This window comes from Sorex fumeus, unplaced genomic scaffold (assembly GCF_029834395.1).
Source record: "Sorex fumeus unplaced genomic scaffold, SorFum_2.1 ptg000047l, whole genome shotgun sequence".
Taxonomy (NCBI): domain Eukaryota; kingdom Metazoa; phylum Chordata; class Mammalia; order Eulipotyphla; family Soricidae; genus Sorex; species Sorex fumeus.
In genome coordinates, this window is record NW_026606104.1 from 7,641,078 (window position 1) to 7,659,843 (window position 18,766).

Sequence of the window (18,766 nt, forward strand, 5' to 3'; positions counted from 1 at the left end):
TGCTTCTGTCTCTATTCTCAGAAGGAACCAGAAGCCCAGGCGAAGCCCTGACAGGACAAAGCAGGCCTGAGGGGACACGCTGCTCCATGCCTTCATCAGAGGTTTCCTTTTCAGCAAGTGTCCCATCTTGCGCCCCCACCACTGTACGGGCAAAATCGCTGAATTGAGTTGAAGGCAATAGTGTTCAGTCCCTCCCCAGCTCTTGCCTGAAAGCTTGTCCTCATGGTGTTTCTGTCGAGTGTTGAGTACCAGGTTGAGCCCTTGTGGGCCCGGAAGCCTCCACAGAGGCAGCTTCTTGCATGTTTTCACACCAGGGCCGAAAGGAGCAGACTCAGAAGTGCGGGGGCCCAGTGAGACCCAAGATCCCCACATTTAAAGATGAAGAGGACCCCGCTGGCTCGGGGTCTCTCCCTGCCAAGCTCTTTGGAGCACCGCTGTGGAGTTAGAACAGGGCACACTTGCCCTGACGTACTCGCTTGCCACCTCCCAGACATCCCTTGTCACCCATGGACAAATGCTCAGTGGCCGTGTGAAGGGCACCTTCTTAGACACAGGGTCCCATGGTGGTGTTGCACCATCTGGAACCCTGGCAAGGCCACTGCGTCCCCAACCACAGGGCTGGGCCAGGCTGAAGTGTCCAGTTGTCCACACTGCCATTGCTGTTTTCTGATGCATAGCAATTGAATCTGGCTTTTTTCTTTTTTGAGGAGGGCACATCCGGTGATGTTCAAGGTTCTGTGCTCCAGGGATCACTCCTGGTAATGCTCAAGGGACCATATGGGATGATGTGAATCAAACCCAGGCAAATACCCTACCTGCTGTAATATTACTCCAGCCCCCTCCTTGGCCTTTTATTTTACAAAGATTTTTTTTTTTGGTTCACACCCAGCGATGCTCAGGGATTACAACAGGCAGTGCTTGGGGGACCATATGGGATGCCAGGGATCAAACTCAGGCTGGCTTTGCTCAACACTCCACAGAAACACCATGAGGACAAGCTTTCAGGCAAGAGCTGGGGAGGGACTGAAACACTATTGCTTTCAACTCAACTTAGTGTAGAAGGCAAACACCTATCCTACTGCACTATCGCTATGGCCACCAAAAGTTCATTTTTAAGTAAAAACTGAATCACAGTTTATTAGTAAAAGAAAATGTTATGTATCTAACTGAACACCCACCCCACCCCCCCAAACATTGGATTTGTAATTTCAAGTCTTTTCTATATATTTTTGGAGTATACCAAAATTTTCTTAGGCAAGAGTGAAAGCCAGCCAGCATCTTTATTAAAGTGCCACATAAGAGTTTTTGTGGGGCTGGAGGGATAGCACAGTAGATAGGGCATTTGCCTTGCACGTGGCCTACCCGGGTTCGATTCCCAGCATCCCATATGGTCCCCCGAGCACTGACAGGAGTAATTCCTGAGTGCAGAACCAGGAGTAACCCCTGTGCATAGCTGGCGTGACCCAGCAAAAAAAAAAAAAAAAAGAGTTTTTATGCCCTTGGGAAAAAGAATTGGAATTTCTGGACTATATGGGAGCTTAATTCCTAGCTTTTTGAGAAATTTCCGTATTGTTTTTCCAAAAAGGTTGGACCAGTCAATTTTTCCAGCAGCAGTGATTGAGGGTTCCTTTCCCCCCATCTCCACATCAGCTCTGATTATTTTTGTTCTTTGTGATGTGTGTCCGTCTCACTGGTGTGAGATGGTATTTCATTATTGGTTTGATTTGCATTTCCCTGATGATAGGTCATGAGAACTGGTTTTTAGTTAGAAGCTTACTGCAGTGCGTGGGTGGGGGATAGGGGTGGGGAACAAAGGGGGCTGGAAAGGAGATGGGGACCACCGGGACAACGGTAGGGGAAAATGGACTCTGGTGTATGGTACTGGAATGTTTAATGCAGGAAGCCCTGCCATTGACAGTATTGTAAACTGTCACTGTCACTGTCCTCCCGTTGCACGAGCGGGCCCAGTAACATTGTGAGACTTGTTACTGTGTTTGGCATATTGAATACGTCACGGGGAGCTTGCCAGGCTTTGCCATGCCGGTGAGATACTCTCAGTGGCTTGCCGGGCTCTCCAAGAGGGGTGGAGGAATCAAACTCGGGTTGATCATGTCAGCCGCATGCAAGGCAAAAGCCCTACCTGCTGTGCTATCACTGCAGCCCATTGTCGCTCCAGCCAAATTTTATTTTAGACACCATTGTAAACTATGGAGTAATGTTGCCTTTTTTTTAAAAAAGTAACGTTACCTTTTTAGAACTACTCATTACCAGGCTTTAGGAAGTGTGAATCCCATCCCTTTCCTTCCATCTTCCAGTTGAGGGCTTGAACTGTCCTTTGCCATGGACAACTGGGTTTTTCTCTCTCATCCTGTGGGCCAGGGTAAGAATAGCAGAAGGAACAGGAATTTATTCATTATGTGGCTTCGTAATCCCCTTCTGCAGCTTCACCAGGGTAAAAATACCAGCAGGATCTTGAACCAGCATTGATGAACTCAGATTCAGTCATCAACATGCCCAGAGCTTGAAATGCAGCCCAGAACAAGGATTCCAAGAGGTCGAGTTTCTGACATTCGCAAGGAATCTGTCAGACAGATTCCTTGCAAGAGGATCCGAGATGTCACTGTGTTTTTTCTGTTGTTGTTGTTTGTTTTTTCACAGAGGGAGCTCAGTTTCTCAGCACTGTAGCACTGTTCTCCCGTTGTTCATGGATTTGCTTGAGCGGGCACCAGTACACATCTCCATTGTGAGAATTGTTACTGTTTTCAGCATGTCGAATATGTCACAGGTAGCTTTCCTGGCTCCGCCGTGCAGGCAGGATACTCTCAGTAGCTTGCCGGGCTCCCAAGAGGGGCGGAGGAATTGAACCTGGGTTGGCTGGAGTCACAGCATTCATATTGTGAGGACCTGGACTGCGGGTGAATCCATGCATGGGAGAGGAGGGTCTGCAGTTGACAGCACAATGCTTTGCGCACCCCCCCCCCCCCACCCGTGTGCCTACCAGAAGATAAGGGCTTCACTCAGAAGTGGGGTCAATGTTACCAGATGGTCCAGAGTTTATCAGGCGGATCTCTGTATTTGCCATCATAATTTCTGGATGAAATTTCTCGAGAGAAGAAAGTGAGTTGTTGGACACAATTTGAAGAGCAGTCTGGATGATTCTAACCTCCCCTTCCATTGCCTGAACCCATCCAAGGCAGAAGAAAGGAAGCTTTTGTGTAAGAGCCTCCTGGCCTTCTGGGTGCAGTGACCTCAGCTCTGTGCTGGGACAGAATCTCCCTCCTGCTCTCTCCTCCCTCCCTTCCTCCCTCCTCATGCTTTCTCCTCTCCTCTCTGCTCTTCCTCACCCTCCTCATCTTTACGTGCTCACTTGCCCCTCCTCCTTTTCATCCTTTAATTTCAAGAGAGTTGTCAGACTTGATCATAGAATGAACGACAAGAACATCTAGTTTTTCAAAAACTTCCAACAAGAAACTTACAAGGAATGTCCAAGGACAGCTGGTCTCCATCCAGACTGTCAGCCTTGTTCATATCACAGAAGGTCCTGCATCCCCTCACCGCTGCCTGTGGGCATGGATGTGTGAGTCTTGTTCATGCCAACGTGGCCAAGCCGGCGCTCAAGAAGGACCTTCTTATAGGTGGACATCTCTGCCCTGCACAGATGGAGCTGATCAGTGTGGTTGTTGATGGAACCAAAACAAGCAGAATGAACACAGCCAATGCTGAAGTAGAAATTGTCCCAACATTTTTGTTTCATTAGAACTCCATTCTCCAAGGCCAGGTCTCTCTAAAGGCTTCTGATGGATTTTCCTTTAGTGAAGTAACTTTCCATGATGTGACTTAAAGGGATTTAAATTCCACATTGTTTTAAAATGAATGTATTAGGTCAGGTGGGCCTGTGCATTGGGTGTTGTCACCCCAAACTCATGCAGAAACATCCTAAGAGATGTTTCTAGAGAAGTCTAGGCAAGGCCAGTGTCACTTTCTCTGCCCCTACCCCCATTTTTGAGCCATACCCCACAGTGTTTAGGGGATTCTTTCAGCTCTGTGCTGGGGATCACTCCTGAAAGTACTTGGGGACTCAGGTTTCATAGCCAGGCCTCCCACTAGCAGACCAAGCGCTCAGCCTTTGTGCTGTGTCCTGAATGACATCACCTGTTCCTCACCAGCCCTCCGGCCTTTCCATTCTTCTTCCCAGCTGGTGACAAAGGTGCTTCCACCTAAAGGGTCAAGAAGGTGAGCTCAGCTCTGGCGGGATGTTGACCGACACCTGCTCTGTTCAGGCACTCCGCTAGGCTCTGGGATCTGAAGGCAAATGAGGCACCACCTCTGCCTTCAGCGTTTTTATCCTGGCCGACTGCAAGTCCCTGCTGCCTGGAGACCAGGAGTGTGGTGGTTTCAGCCATTCACACCGCACTGCACTGCAGCCTGCCCCTTAGATAAAAAATTAAGCAAGTCAAGCCTGGCCTTCAAGGCTTCCTCCCTGCCTTTCCCGATGCTTCTCTGGACTTGCCTATTGCCAGCCAGGACCATGGCAGGCTGCAGGAGAGAGCGCCGAGTGTCCCACTGCCTGCCTGGGCACACACGAGCCATGGGGAAGCTACAAAGGGGACAGTGTGCTCGGGAGCAGGGAGGGGCCTGGAGCAGGGAGTGCCACAGGGAAGACTGTAGGGCTTGTCTGTAGGCAATTGTGAGGGGCATAAGTACTGGTCCTGGGCCTCCGCAGCCTAAGGACCACAATCAGATCCTCAAATCTTCAGTGCCCCAAATCTTCTGACCCAAGGATCCACTCCAGAGAGGTAACAGCTGTACCTTTGCCCACCCACCACTCTCATCCCAATCAAGCTTCTTGTCTGTTGTTTCTGGGGGACCCACAGGGACACCTCACATAGGCCTCCACAGCCCTTTCCTCATATCGACCCCCTGGACAATTCATTCAGACCTGTGGCCCTATGTGCAGTGTAAGCACTAGGTCACTGTCAGCACACTGGAGCTACAAGAACCTGCTTCAAATCTGGGATTGAGGCCAGAGGATTGGTACAGCAGGGAGAGACTTTGCTTTTGCACATGGCCGACCCAGGTTCAATCCCAAGCATCTCATATGGTCCCTGGAGCACCTCCAGGAGTAATTCCTGAGTTCAGAGCCAGGAGTAACTCCTGTGCGTCGCCGGGTATGACCCAGAAAGCTGGATCTCATGACATCTATAACTGTTGGGGATTTAGCTCCCCTTGGCTTGAGTCTCTGAGTGGTTTGGGTCTGTGGAATTGCAGGCTTAGATTGCACATGAGGTGGAGGGTGTGCAGGGGGTGGGGGGGGGAGGGGACAAAGCCCTTGCAGAGGGTCAGGGAGTTGCACTTAGGGGCTAAGCTTTCAGGATGGGCAGAGGGAGAGCTGTGGAATCCTCCGTGAGATACCTGTTCAGTGAGGAGGGCACAGGTGTGTGCTGGGTGCTGGCAGGGGAGAAGCATGGTCTTTTTGGGGTGTGTCCCTACAGCACCCCAGCTCTGGCATGATTCTGGTGAGCATCCATATCTTGTATCTTCCCCTTAGGGCTGGAGAGAGCCGTGTGGCCACATTCAGCACATTTCAGAGCGATTCGGAGCTAGCACTGGGGCTGTCCTGGTCTCGGTACCCAGATGTATCAGAAAGCATCTTTCATACCTAATCTCCCTGGGCAGAGATTTTTCAGGGGCTCTCCCTTTGCGGTCTGCAGGGCTATTGCTGTAGCCCCTCATTGTGAGGGGCATAAGTACTGGTCCTGGGCCTCCGCAGCCTAAGGACCACAATCAGATCCTCAAATCTTCAGTGCCCCAAATCTTCTGACCCAAATCTGCTGTGGTCCCTCACCTCTGTCCCCACCTTCCTGTGCCAGGGCTCCTTTGGGTTCTAGTGACAGGGGGCCTACATGGGCACCTTAGGTCACACAGGGAGTTTGCTGGCACTCGGGCATGTGCTGGCAGCCATCAGACACTCACTCTTTCTGTGCTGATTTGGTTCTCTTGCCCACTGTGATCCCCCTGGTAGGTGGTAAGAAGCAGAGCCCCTACACAATACACACACACACACACACACACACACACACACACACACACACACACACCTCATGTTTATCCCAGGATATTGGGTTTTGCCTCCTTGCACATACCAAGCTGTTGAACTCAACCGAGCTTAGCTAAGGAGAGAGAGGTTTGCTCTTGAGGATTTTTGGTGGAAACAGAGAAGCACACGTGCCTCAGCTCTGCACCCCAAGTCTGGGTGGCGATGGAGTCTGTAGGGGTGGAGGAGCTTGCCAGTAAGAGTTTCTGCACTTGTCAGGGCTGAGACCTGCATCACATGTTTGGGAGATGGTGGGATGTAACTCAGGGTTGATGTTACTCTTGGATAACTTTGTCTTTTTGGAGGGTGGGGAAAGAGGGTGTTTGGGTCATACCTGCAGTGCTCAGGGGCTATTCCTGGTGGTGCTCTGGGGGCCATAGGCAGTGCTAGGGATTGAACCAGGGTTGCTGAAGTGGCTGCATGCTAGGTCAGTGCTGTTTTTCCTCCTGTACAAGCTCTCCCCCCTCATTGATCTCTGTAAAGGGAAATGCACCATCTCTGGCAGGTATTTGTAGGTCACTCATGACGTCAAGTCAGCACTTGTACGTAAGTTCCTGGAAAGGGAAGAAAGCCACATAATATGATCACGTGCTGCACTGGCACATTGTTTACTGGCCTCCACAGAGTTCCAGTTAATCAGTTACTATGAAGCCCAGATGGTGATCCCGTATTAACTCCTCTCCTCCACACATTCACATCATCATTGCTCAGTTTCTTAGTAAAATCCCACAAAGAACTGATTGGTCAGTTTGGGTCAGGACCTCTGGCCTGGGTCAGCCTCCAATGGTGAGGAGGGTGGGGTTTGACCACATGAATGGAGAAGAAATGAAGCTCTCCTTGGGAATGGGGGACACTCTGTGTGTGTGTGTGTGTGTGTGTGTGTGTGTGTGAGAGAGAGAGAGAGAGAGAGAGAGAGAGAGGGAGAGAGAGAGAGAGAGAGAGAGAGAGAGAGAGAGAGAACAGATATCATACACATGTAATATACATGTTGCCTGTCATGCGCATTATGTGCATTACTTCTGCAGATGTGACATCCATGCACATTATAATGCTGCCTTTGCCTCACGTGCATGTACATTACCCATGCGGATGTGTAGTGTGCATCTGTATTACGGATCATGTCCCTGCATCCACCCCCTGCTCCCCAACCTGACTGTGTCCACCCAAGCCAAGCTGCTCTTAGTTCAGATGTTCCAGTATTGGGCCCCAGATGCCTGTCCTGTTCTGGTTTTATTTCCACAGGCCAGCTCTGAATCCCAAGCCTCCCCTCCTTCTTCTAACCCCCATGATGCCCTGGTGGCATCTCTTATTTTGGCATAGAGGAAAACTCAGGACCAAATAAGTGTTGCTGGGGGCAGGGCCTGTGAGCTGGGCTGTTTCTCTCAAGCACTGGTGGGCTAGGGAGGGCCGGCCTGTGTGTGCTGTCTCTCCCCCTTCCCGGGCTCAGCTTGGACCGGGAAACCCAGCTGCCCTGGCCTGCCTTTGCCTGTTTGGCAAACCACTTTGTCATGTTGCTTGTGGAGAATCAGGAAATAGTGCCTAAGCCTCTTTCCCTTTCTGCCCCTGCCTTCTAGACCCAGAGAAAGGCTTTTTCTAGTGATTTGCACCATTTAAGATTCTGCGAGAACTGGGAGGCTTTTCTTCCAGGCAGGGAGACTAAGTAAACAGAATAGGAATCCTTAAGCAGATGTCATCTTCTCCTAATCCTGCCTCTGTCTGCTCCATGCAGATGAGGGTCTGCGGCCCACTCCAGGCTTTCCCACAGATGCCTGCAAGCACCCCCGCATCCAGTCTCCTCCCTGATTTAGGTCCCCAAACCTCCTGGGAGCCCGGCCCCATTGTTGTGCCTGATTTGAAATGCAGACTCTGATGTGCTCAGCCCTTGCAAGTCAGGACTCCAGCCTCTGGGGGCCCCAGCAGCTTTCTCTAACCCAGGGAACTGTTGAGATGTGGATTTCCACGTTCATCGAGGTTCCCAGCACGTCTGGGGAGCTGGCTAAGTGCCTCCAGGATGTGCCTTACGGCATCTCCCAGGCTCTGGCTATTCCGGCCTGTCAAGACCAGACTTGCCAGGACCTCGTTGTGGGGTTGCCGGGACAGTTTATTCCAGATTCGAAATGACAGGCATACTTTTCTTTGGGAGCCGGCCTCAGCAAGCTAGGACCCGTCCAAGCTGTGCAACTGGACCAGAGGTGCCAAGGCCAGCAGGCAGCGAGCTCTCTGTAGAGATTGAAGAACTTTGCCTACGGGAGGCAGGCAGCCAGCAGTGATGCAAGTACAGCACCAGGCCACTCTCCTTAACCGCTTCCCTCCCGACCCCAGGCTACTGTTCCTCTTGCTTTGCTCCTTTGACTCACAAATTGTCGGCAGGCTCAGATTCTCAGTATTAGGCACCCTAGTGCCTGACTCTCCAAGGATACTTGACAGTATGGTGCAGCTGCCAGGAGGGGGTGCTGAGTCCTTCTCAGATACTGATGCATCTCACCCACCTCTCAGCCCGGATTTTCGCTCCCATTTTGCAGTTGGGGAGCCTGAGTCTCCACACAGCCACACAGCGGTCAATGGCACAGTGGCTCCGGTGGGCTGGTTCATGCTTTGCAGACCTGAGCTATAACATCTGTGGGCATCAGGGTCATTGAAAGACTGCTGATAGGAGAGATGGCCCTTGCCCCTGGTTTTTGTAAAAAGCAATAAGTATAGTAACTTATGAATGTTCTAACAAAACTTCAGTTTGATTGAATGAGTGTGGGCCTCATCCACCCCCTGCATTTGCCCTAGTTATCATTTTAGCTACCTCTCATCTCCGACCCTGAGCGAGTGATGGGGACTAAGATGAAGGTTCGGAGGTGGGACCAGGTGAGTGGGTGGCCATAGAGATTGGTTCCTCTGCTGCCTCCCACCCTTCTTTCATGCACCAGCTATACTTATTCCTTAATTTACATTTGTATTCTCACCTTATGCCATGCCCATCCCCCGCAAAAAATACCTCCCCAATTTCTGGTAGATCCAACTCCAGCAAGATACTGGCCCTTACTGCATCTTTCTCTTTTGTTGGTCCCTGGCATAAACCCGTGGGCAGAATGTACTTGATCAAAATCCCAGTAACTGGTGAGGAAGAGAAAGTATAGTGCAGTAGGACACTTTCCTTGTACATGGTTGGTCGACCTGGGTTCAATCTCTGGGACCCTGTATGATCCCCCGAGCATCACCAGGAGTGATCCTCTGAGCACTGCCTGGGGCTTGGGCCCCAAGTCCCCAAAACAAATACCAGCTCTCTTTGTTTCTTGGGAGGTTGTGCCTCAGTCATTGTGTAGAATAGAGCTTGGGATGGAGAATCAATGCTGCATAGTATAGCATGACCTCCTCCTTGTCCTCCTCATCTTCCTTTTCCTCCTCCTTCTTCTCCTTTTCATCCTCCTCCTCCTCCTCACCTCTACAACACTTTCCTCAAGAGCAAACTCAGTGCCTGCCTCCTTGAAACGAAGTCCACATTCAGAGGTGAATAGTTAAGGACTTTAAACTTGGCAAAGAAAGTTCTGATTCTCTTCTGTGGTTGTCATTATGCTCCACAGCCTTTGTAGATGACACAGGTTGTTGATGGTTTTCTTTGCCATCTCTCTAAGGCAGCTGAGGGAATATGGTTAGACAGGGCCAGTCAGTAGTGCATTGCCATTCTGCATGAACTTCCTGAGAAAGGGCCCTGGGATAACAGGCCCCAGACTGGGCTTGCCCTCGCCCCCCCACCTCCCATACCCATGGTCCCATGCTGACTGAGGACTCTGACCAGTCTCTGAGGCCCACTGAGTCAGAAGATGCCTACGGAAACACATGTGAAAGGGTTGGAAAATAAGATCTGGAAGAAAAGACTTTTAAACCTGGATGGAGTGAATGATGTGTTTAAATCTTTGTTTTTCCAAAATTGGAAGCTGTCAGAGTGCGGGGACCTGCCCCTGATTCTGTCTCTTCTCAGGCTTAGCTCTGCTCTCTGCATAAATAACAGTGCCTGTGACGATTACATAAAAGCTTTCCCACCCTGTCTTCAGACTGCAGTCTAAAGAAAGTGAAGAGTGGGAGGACAAGGGCATTTGTAGCTTTGATCAGGAGGACACGGTGACCGTGAGGATGGAGGGAATGCGGTGCGAGTATACTGTTGTGTTACTGTGAATTGCTAGAACTCAACTTGTAGCCACACCTAAAGCTAGCCCAGCCATGACTGAAAGGACTGCCCTCCAGGGAAAAGGCCGGCTCCCTCCAATGGGACGGAGAAGGGGCAGGGCACATGGCGAGCCAAAATGTGGTGATTCTGAGAAGCCCACAGAATTCTGCCAAATGCCACAGACACACTGAACCAGTTCCTGCACCAGAAAGGGCGGGGGGGAGGGGGGAATCCTCCTGTTCTCTGAGGAGCATGAATAACAATTACAGGTCACTCCCGACTGCACACAAATGGGGGGTTCCAAATGTTGTTATGACGCCACCCCCTCCCAAGCATGGGGTTGACAGTGTGATAAAAGTCCTTATCTGTAGTAGCAGGATTATAGTTGGCAAAGCCAAGGCCTCATAAAATACAGGCAGAGGAGAAAAGCATTAAGAGTTGCGTTGATGTATGTGCTTAGAACAGTAAATGGAGATCGTAGGAGGCGTCCGTCCCCTGGATGAGCACGAGTTAATCATGAAGGTGGCCATTTGTGAATGACTTTTTTGACTGGCCTTCTTCGCTTGTTTGGGATTTGTTGCCCACATCTGCCAAGACACAAGCTCCAGTGACCAGCCAGACTCTTGAGTGTGCAAGAACCTGTCCTCAGAGAAGGGACCTCTGTGGCAATGATAGTTGGAAATGATCACTCTGGACGAGAACCGAGTGCTGAAAGGAAGTAAAGGGACATACATGATAACCTTTCAGTACCTGTACTGCAAACCACAATGCCTAAAAGAAGAGAGAGAGAGGTGGGGGGGGGGGGTAAGAGAGAGAGAAGAAAGAGAGAAGAGAAAGAGAAAAAAGAGAGGAGAGAGAGATAGAGAAGGATCTGCCATAGAGACAGGCTGGGAGAAACTAATGTGCACTGGTGAAGGAATAGATGTTGAACATTGTGTGGCTGAAACCCAATCATGAAGCTGTATCTCAGGGTGATTGTATGTAATCATGTAGTGTAATCATGTAGTGTGTAATCATGTAGGTGTATCTCAGGGTGATTCAATATATGTATATATATATATTTATATATAATAAGATGATGGGCTGGAGCAATAGCAGAGCGGGTAGGACGTTTGCCTTACACGCTGCCGACTGGGCCGACCCGAGTTCGATTCCTCCACCCCTCTCAGAGAGCCTGGCAAGCTACTGAGAGTGTCTTGCCTGCATGGCAAAGCCTGGCAAGCTCCCCATGACGTATTCAATATGCCAAACACAGTAACAAGTGTCACAATGGAGACATTACTGGGCCCACTTAAGCAAATCGATGAATAACAGGAGGACAGTGCTACTAATAAGATGATAAGATAATTTGAAAAATAAAACCTGCTTTCTAGGACTTGAAACCATCCCTTTGCAGCAGCTGCTTGCTCTGGATCCCCATTTCCGACCTCTCCACCGCCTTTCTTTTAATGTATACATGAGAGGTCCCAAGGAGCTTGCCTTGCCTTGATTCTCAGTAGATCCCCAGCACCGTGTCTGATTCCCTCATAAATGCCTGAGTGACCACTGAGCGCCAGAAGTGGCCCCTAGCACTGTTGGATGTGACCGCCCCAAAAAATGTTTTTTGTTTTTTTGTTTGTTTTGGGGGGCACACCCAGCAGTTCTCAGGTCTTCCTGCTGGCTCTGCACACAGAGATCACTCCTGCCTGGCTTAGGGGACCATATGAGGTGCCAGTGTCAAACCCAGGTCGACTGCATGCCAGGCAAGCACCATGCCTGCTGTCCCATATGGCTCCTACCCCCTAAACAAAATCAAATTAAAATACAAATCTAAGTTCAAGTTTCTGGCACTCCATGGCTCTCTGAGCACTTTGGGGGCTCGGTGATCCCCAGCACCATAGGGCCAGAGTAGCCCCGTATGACTCTCTGGGCTTCCGGCATCTGCTGGCAGCTAGTCCAAGGATCCCTGGACAGCTGCGCATGGCTTGGGAGGGCCCCACTCCAAAAATGTCTCCCTCAAGTTGCCGCCTCCAGGCTTTTGCAAATAATGTGAGTGCTTTCTCAGTGATGCCATCATTAAGAAAGTGTAGAGACTTTCAGTGTCTTGGGATGTATGACCCTAGCTGCGGTTCTTGGGCCTTGTTTTCCTGGGAACCAGGCAGGGCTCCAAGATCAGTTCACTTTTTATAAGTGGGGTGTGAATTCTAAAGGACACACGGAGTCACCAGATCGCCTTTTTTTTTCCTTTTTTTTTTCTTTTTGGGTCACACCCGGTGATGCTCAGGGGTTACTCCTGGCTCATACACTCAGAAATTACTCCTGGCAGTGCTCGGTGGACCATATGGGATTCTGGGAATCGAATTCAGGTTAGCTGCGTGCAAGGCAAACTCCCTACCCATTGTGTTATCACTCCAGCACCTTCCCTGGCTCTGGGTAGGGACTGGCCAGTGACCACTGAGAGAGAAAGGTGAAAAGTATCTGCCACAGAGACAGGCAGGGGGGAAACAGGGGACATTGGTGGTGGGAAACGTACACTGGTGAAGGGACAGTGTTGGAATATTGTATGACATGTTCCACGTCTTTGTGTGACATTGTATGCTATCGCCGCAGGCCCGTGGGGAATACAAGTGGATATGTGTCTGCTCTCAGGCAGCTTCTGCCCCGTGGGGAGGCAAGGCAGCAACGTCGTCTCTGCTCTCTGAGGGGCCGTCCTCAGCTGTCCCCGGGCACATGCCATCGCGGTTGGTGTGAGGCCTCGCAGCTGAGACAGCCACCTCCTGGACAGCCTTTGTGGCATCTCTCCCCGAGCAGCTTGGTCCCTGGAGCACTGCCAGGGCCGGTCCTGGGAGCAGTGTGGTGGGGAGGCGAGGACCGTGAGTCCCTGCGGCTGGCACTGCTGGACCGACTCCCTCCAGTAGACTCATGGATCAGCATCCAGCACCCAGCCCCCCAAGCTGTCTTCTTTTCTTTGGGAGGGGAGGAGTTAAGATTCTTTCCTTGCTCAGGCCCAGAACAGTTGTGACCAGAAATATTTCAGTGGTTCCTACTGACTTGAGGCCAAGCCCGGAAACTTGGTTCACACACAAGACGTGGCCTTTCCTGCTCTTGTGACCCTAGCCAGGGGTCCTAGGGCCCAGCTTTCCTGGGAACCAGGCAGGACTCTAAGTTCAGCTCACTTTTTGTAGGCGGTGGTGATTCTAAATGACACTTGGAGTCGGTGTCACTCACCATACCATCTTCTTTGGCCTCTGGGTAGTGATTTAAATCAGGGATTTTCAATGTGTCTAAGGGGATGAACCAGTGTCTTTTTGTTTTTGTTTTTTAATTTTTATTTTTTTAATTGAGTCACTGTGAGATACATAGTTACAAAGCTGCTCATGATCGTATTTCAGCCATATAATGATCCAACACCCCTCCCTCCGCCAGTGTCCATTTTCTATCACCAAAGACCGCAGTTTCCCTACCATACCACCCCCACAGCCCTAGCCTGCCTCTATGGCCAATACTTTCCTCCTCTCTGTCTCTGTCTCTCTCTCCCCTCTTCCCTTTATCTTCTCTCCCCCTCTCCCCGTTTTTGGACACTGGTTTACAGCACAGACACTGAGAGGTTATTGTGTTTGTTCCTTGACCTACTTTGAGCACACAGTTCCCAACCAGAGTGGTCATTTCCAGCTCTCCTTATCAGAATGAGAAACCAGTGTCTTAAGTTTGCTTACAGTTTTTCTTAAAAATGAAATATTAGCTAATATTTCATATTAGGTATTATTAGGTAGCATCTCCAAAGAGACAGTACAGAGGTTAAGGCACTTGCCAGCATGTGATCACCCCGGTTTGATTCTTGGTACCCTGAGCACTGCCAAGAGTGTTTCCTTAGCATAGTAGCACAGAGTCAAGAGTAAGTCCCAAGCACCACCTTGTGTGGCTCCTAACACACACACACACACACACACACACACACACACACACAGACACACAAAAGATTGAAATATTTGAGAATAAAGTTCTGAGCCACAGAGGAAGCTCTTCAGGCCAGATCATTGACTTTGCAGCTGGAGGCCTGAGTTCGAGCCTCAGCACTGCTGGTGACCTCTGAGCAGAGCCAGGAAATCTAAGACATACAGCATGCAAACTTAGACTTCTGTTTTCAGACTTGGGTGACTTAAAATTCCCCTGCCCTATTGCTTTCAGTTTCTGAAAACTGAACTCTGTCCCTGAACTGAAATTTGCCAGCAGCAGGCAATTCAGAACCCTCATGAGCAGTCCCGAGACTCCTGCGGCCAGTCAGGGGTCGCTGTCCCTCCTGGCTCTCTGCCCAGGTCCCAGGCTGGTTGTGATGAAGGAGGAAGCTATCTGCTTAGCTCCCCGTCTAAGCAGATGCCTGTCACCTGGGATCCAAGGCACAGCTTGTCTGGCTCTCTGATCAGCGTGCTCACCTGCAGGGGAAATGATCCTGTACCCTGCCTGGGAAAGTCATGGCTAATTGTGATCGTTACCCAGATTCCCTTCCTGAGCAGATTTGGGTCTACACAGGTTGGACCAGCCCCGTGGGCTGTGTCTCAGGCCAGCCTGGCCAGGCTGACAGCCCTCTTCACCCTTTGTTACAGTTCTCCAAGGAGCGGCTCATCATGGAGCGGACCCCCGAGAGGCTGAAGAAGGAACTGGAGGAGGAGCTCTTGCTGAGCACCGAGGACCTGCGCAGCCACGCCTGGTACCACGGCCGCATCCCCCGACAGGTACCCGCCGGCCTTGAATGAGTCCCGGTTTAGCCAAAACCAAACTAAAGAGCAAGCCTGCAGTGCCTTCACTGGGGCTGTTCCTCAGAAGGCAGGAACACAAACTTGTCCTCCCAGGGACATCGAAAGTGGATGCTCTGAGGCTGGAGCAATATCACAGTGGGTAGGGCGTTTGCCTTGCATGCGGCCCACCCAGGTTCGATTCCCAGCATCCCATATGGTCCCCCAAGCACCGCCAGGAGTGATTCCTGAGTGTAAGAGCCTGAGTGCATCAGCCAGTGCATTCCTGTGCATTGCCGGTGTGACCCAAAAAGCAAAAACAAAAAAAGAGGAAAAAAAAAGAAAAGAGGAAGTGGATGTTCTGAAGGCGGAAGGCAGTGCAGGGAGGGAACTTTGAAGCCTTATGAGATCAGCCATGAGTGGTGCCTGAACTCTGGACTTGCTGCCTACAGCCTCAGGCCCCTGGAGCACCTGCTTCCTCTTCAGGCTGGGGCTGAACTTGAGGTGCAGAGAGGATGTGGTCCTGACAGATGCGCAGAGCAGTGAGACACTCAGAAATGACTCCCTGACTCACCTGCCCTGTCCCAGCAGTGGGGAGCCAGTGCATGACTGTACTGACCACAGGCCCTCCCGGCCTGCAGTGTGGGGTCTCAATGGGGTGAGTGCTATGAGGGTCATTCATTCAATAGTATAGAAACTGGAAAATAAAATGAGAGCAGAATTGAAGTGTCAAATTTCCCTTGGACTTGTTTTCCTGGTAACCTGATCAGAACATGCATTCTCCCAGGACAGGGCATGGGTGACTGTGAGCTAGAAGAAAGGGTATTGTATGGATTAATTGTCTTAAGGTCACAGATTTCTCAACACTAGCAAAAAAATATTCCTATTCTAGCCTTGTGGCTTTTTTCTTTCTTTCCCTCTCTCTCAGCTTAAACTTAATGGTAGAGAATAAAAAGAGCAAAAGAGAAGGGAAAAAAAACAAATAAACCCTCACCCATAATTTTTCCTCCTGGAGCTACTTACTGTGAACAGTCTGATTATATTTATATATCCTCCCAGACTTTCCTAAATCAAGCACACAATTATACTGCATGGACTTTTGTGTAGTCCCTTTCTTTGCTTAATGATCCATCTTGGGGATTTTCTCCTGATATAAAATATTCTTCAACCCCATTCTACGTCATCTCTATGTCCGCTGTTTGCAGGCCCTGCTATTTATTGGGCATTCCACCAACATAGATAACTACTATGTTCATAACTATAATTATTTCCTCAGGCAGAACTCCAAGAAATGGAATTTTGGTATAAACCCATATATAAGACAGATATGTGCTTTCAGAGTAACCATGGCAGCACACTCTGCTGAGGGAGCTAATCCACCTGGGATGTCCTGGAGAAATTGTCCAAGTTCATACAACTGAGGACTCTCATCGACATCCCTGCCCTTATGCTCCTCAGAAAATGTGTTTTTGGGGCTGGAGCCATAGCACAGTGGGTAGGGCATTTGCCTTGCATGCGGCCAACCCAGGTTCGATTCCCAGCATCCCGTAAGGTCCCTGAGTGCAGAGCCAGGAGTAACCCCTGAGCATCACTGGGTGTTTTTCTGTTGCAAAAAGCAACAAAAAAAAAGAAGAAGAAGAAAAGAAAAGAAAATGTGTTTCCTGCTTGCCACAGATAGTACTTTTCCAGATCCTATCACTGAACCTGATGATGGTGATAATCACAGACTTCACTCCTCACTCCCATATGGTGTTTGTAGCTGTTTCGTAGGTGATGTTGTTGTCCCCTGTGTCCAGATCATGGCAATGAGCCACAGAGAGACTGTAAGTCACACAGAGTTGGGGAGCCTGTGCTCTTCCTGGCTGTGTGACTTCAGGAATCACTGTGTGTGGATGGATCGTCTCCTCTTGCCCTAAACATCGGAAGCCCCGTAATTATTGACCGTGCATTGGCTCGTCTGCTCCTGGGATTGCCCTGTCCATCTCGTACATTGTATGTGCAGATCTTTAACCTTCCACGAGCAGCTAGGCCTGCTCATACTTCTGCCTCTGCAGGCGACAGCTCCAGCCAGGACTGAGGCACCGGCAGTTGCCCTCATCCCTGCTTGTTGGAAGGGGAGAGTCATACCTGTAGACACTGTCTTTCTGATATCTTATCCTCTGCCTCTTCTGTCCTTCAGACCTGCATATATGTCAGCTTCTCCCAACACCCTCCTGTTTAGAAAGAACACACACTCCTCTGCCGCCCTGTTTCCTCCTCCGGGCTCCATGTCTGCCATGTTGCCCCCACTGTTCTCACTTTCCTCCCTACAGCAGAAGCTCCTGCTCAAACCAAGCCCAGGAGCACAGGGCTCCTGTTGACCTCATTTTCTGAACTTACCCCACTGCCAGCTTAGCTGGCACATAGTAGGTGGTCAAGGAATGACTGTGGAATCTAGAAAAGGGTCTTGATATTTGAAAAGAGAATGAGCCAACTAAAGGCTTAATGGAGGGGCCAGAGCGAGAGTACAGCAGGAAGGGCGTTCGCCTTACACGCACCTGACTCTGGTTTGATCCCCAGCATCCTATATGGTCTCCCGGGCACTGCCAGGAATATTTCCTGAGCATCACCAGGTGACACAAAATAAAAATTAAAAAATATTAAAGGCCTTATATAGTTGGGAGAGATATAGCCTGAGGGGGGTGGGGTGCTTCTCAAGTGCTGGTCTGGGAGGACCCCTAGCAGTGTGCCAGGGATGACCTGGGCTACACTGGCAGTGCTCAGAGAGCCACAGCCAGTGATGCTCAGGGACCATGTGGTGCTAGGGATCAAACCCAGGTCAGGCATTACTAGGCATGCCCCCTAAGCTCTGGACTATCTCTGAGCCCTGAGGAAAGCAGCTTTTTAAAGGGACATAAGGACCAGGAGCACATGAACGGCATGCGGGAGCCCAGGGTTTGAGCCTTTGAACTGCAGGATTCCTTAAGCACTGAAGTTGTGACACAAAAGACAAATTAAATATTGATTTAAAAAACATTAAGAAGCGCAGGCATATGAGCCTGTCCCTGCTAACGCTCATTGACCATCTGACCCCCAAAGGTGTCAGAAAACCTGGTGCAGCGAGACGGCGACTTCCTGGTGCGTGACTCTCTCTCCAGCCCCGGGAACTTCGTCCTCACCTGTCAGTGGAAGAACCTTGCTCAGCACTTCAAGATCAACCGGACGGTGCAGCGGCTCAGCGAGGCCTACAGCCGCGTGCAGTACCAGTTTGAGACGGAGAGCTTTGACTCCATCCCTGGTCTGGTGCGCTGCTACGTGGGCAGCCGCCGGCCCATCTCGCAGCAGAGCGGGGCCATCATCTTTCAGCCCATCAACCGGACAGTGCCCCTGCGGTGGCTGGAGGAGCGCTATGGCACTTCCCCAGGCCTGGCCCGGGAAGGCAGCCTCACCGACAGCTGGCCGGACATGGCCAAGAGGCTGAGCCTCACGCTGGGCAGCGGCCAAGCCCGAGAGCAGGGCTCACCCCGGGGAAACCTCCTCAGGTGGGTCCGGGCTTCTCAGGCTGGGTGGGGGCTCCCCAGGGCGCTGTGGGTGCACCCACACAGGGGCAGATGGAGCTGCCCCTGGAGTGCAGAAAACACTGAAGAATACTGAGGTGGGGATACAGCTCCAGGGGAAAGAGCTTTGCAAGCAGGACATGGATTTAGTAGTCCCTTACAGACGGGGGGGCGGGGGGGACTAGAGAGAGGGAGAGAGGGAGGAAGAGAGAGAGAGAGAGAGAGAGAGAGAGAGAGAGAGAGAGAATGAGAATATTTTTGGCTTTTG

The 18,766-nt window shown here is 50.7% G+C and overlaps 1 protein-coding gene across 2 annotated transcripts in view; it reads left to right on the forward strand.

Annotated features, from left to right (window-relative positions):
* BCAR3 (BCAR3 adaptor protein, NSP family member) overlaps window positions 1-18,766 on the forward strand; it is a 124,706-nt gene that overhangs the window by 81,545 nt on the left and 24,395 nt on the right. For both annotated transcript variants that reach the window (XM_056123375.1, XM_056123377.1), the window contains 2 exons: window positions 14,834-14,962; window positions 18,041-18,483. In XM_056123375.1, coding sequence (XP_055979350.1) covers window positions 14,834-14,962; window positions 18,041-18,483 — 572 coding nt within the window. The remainder of the gene's footprint in view (window positions 1-14,833; window positions 14,963-18,040; window positions 18,484-18,766) is intronic.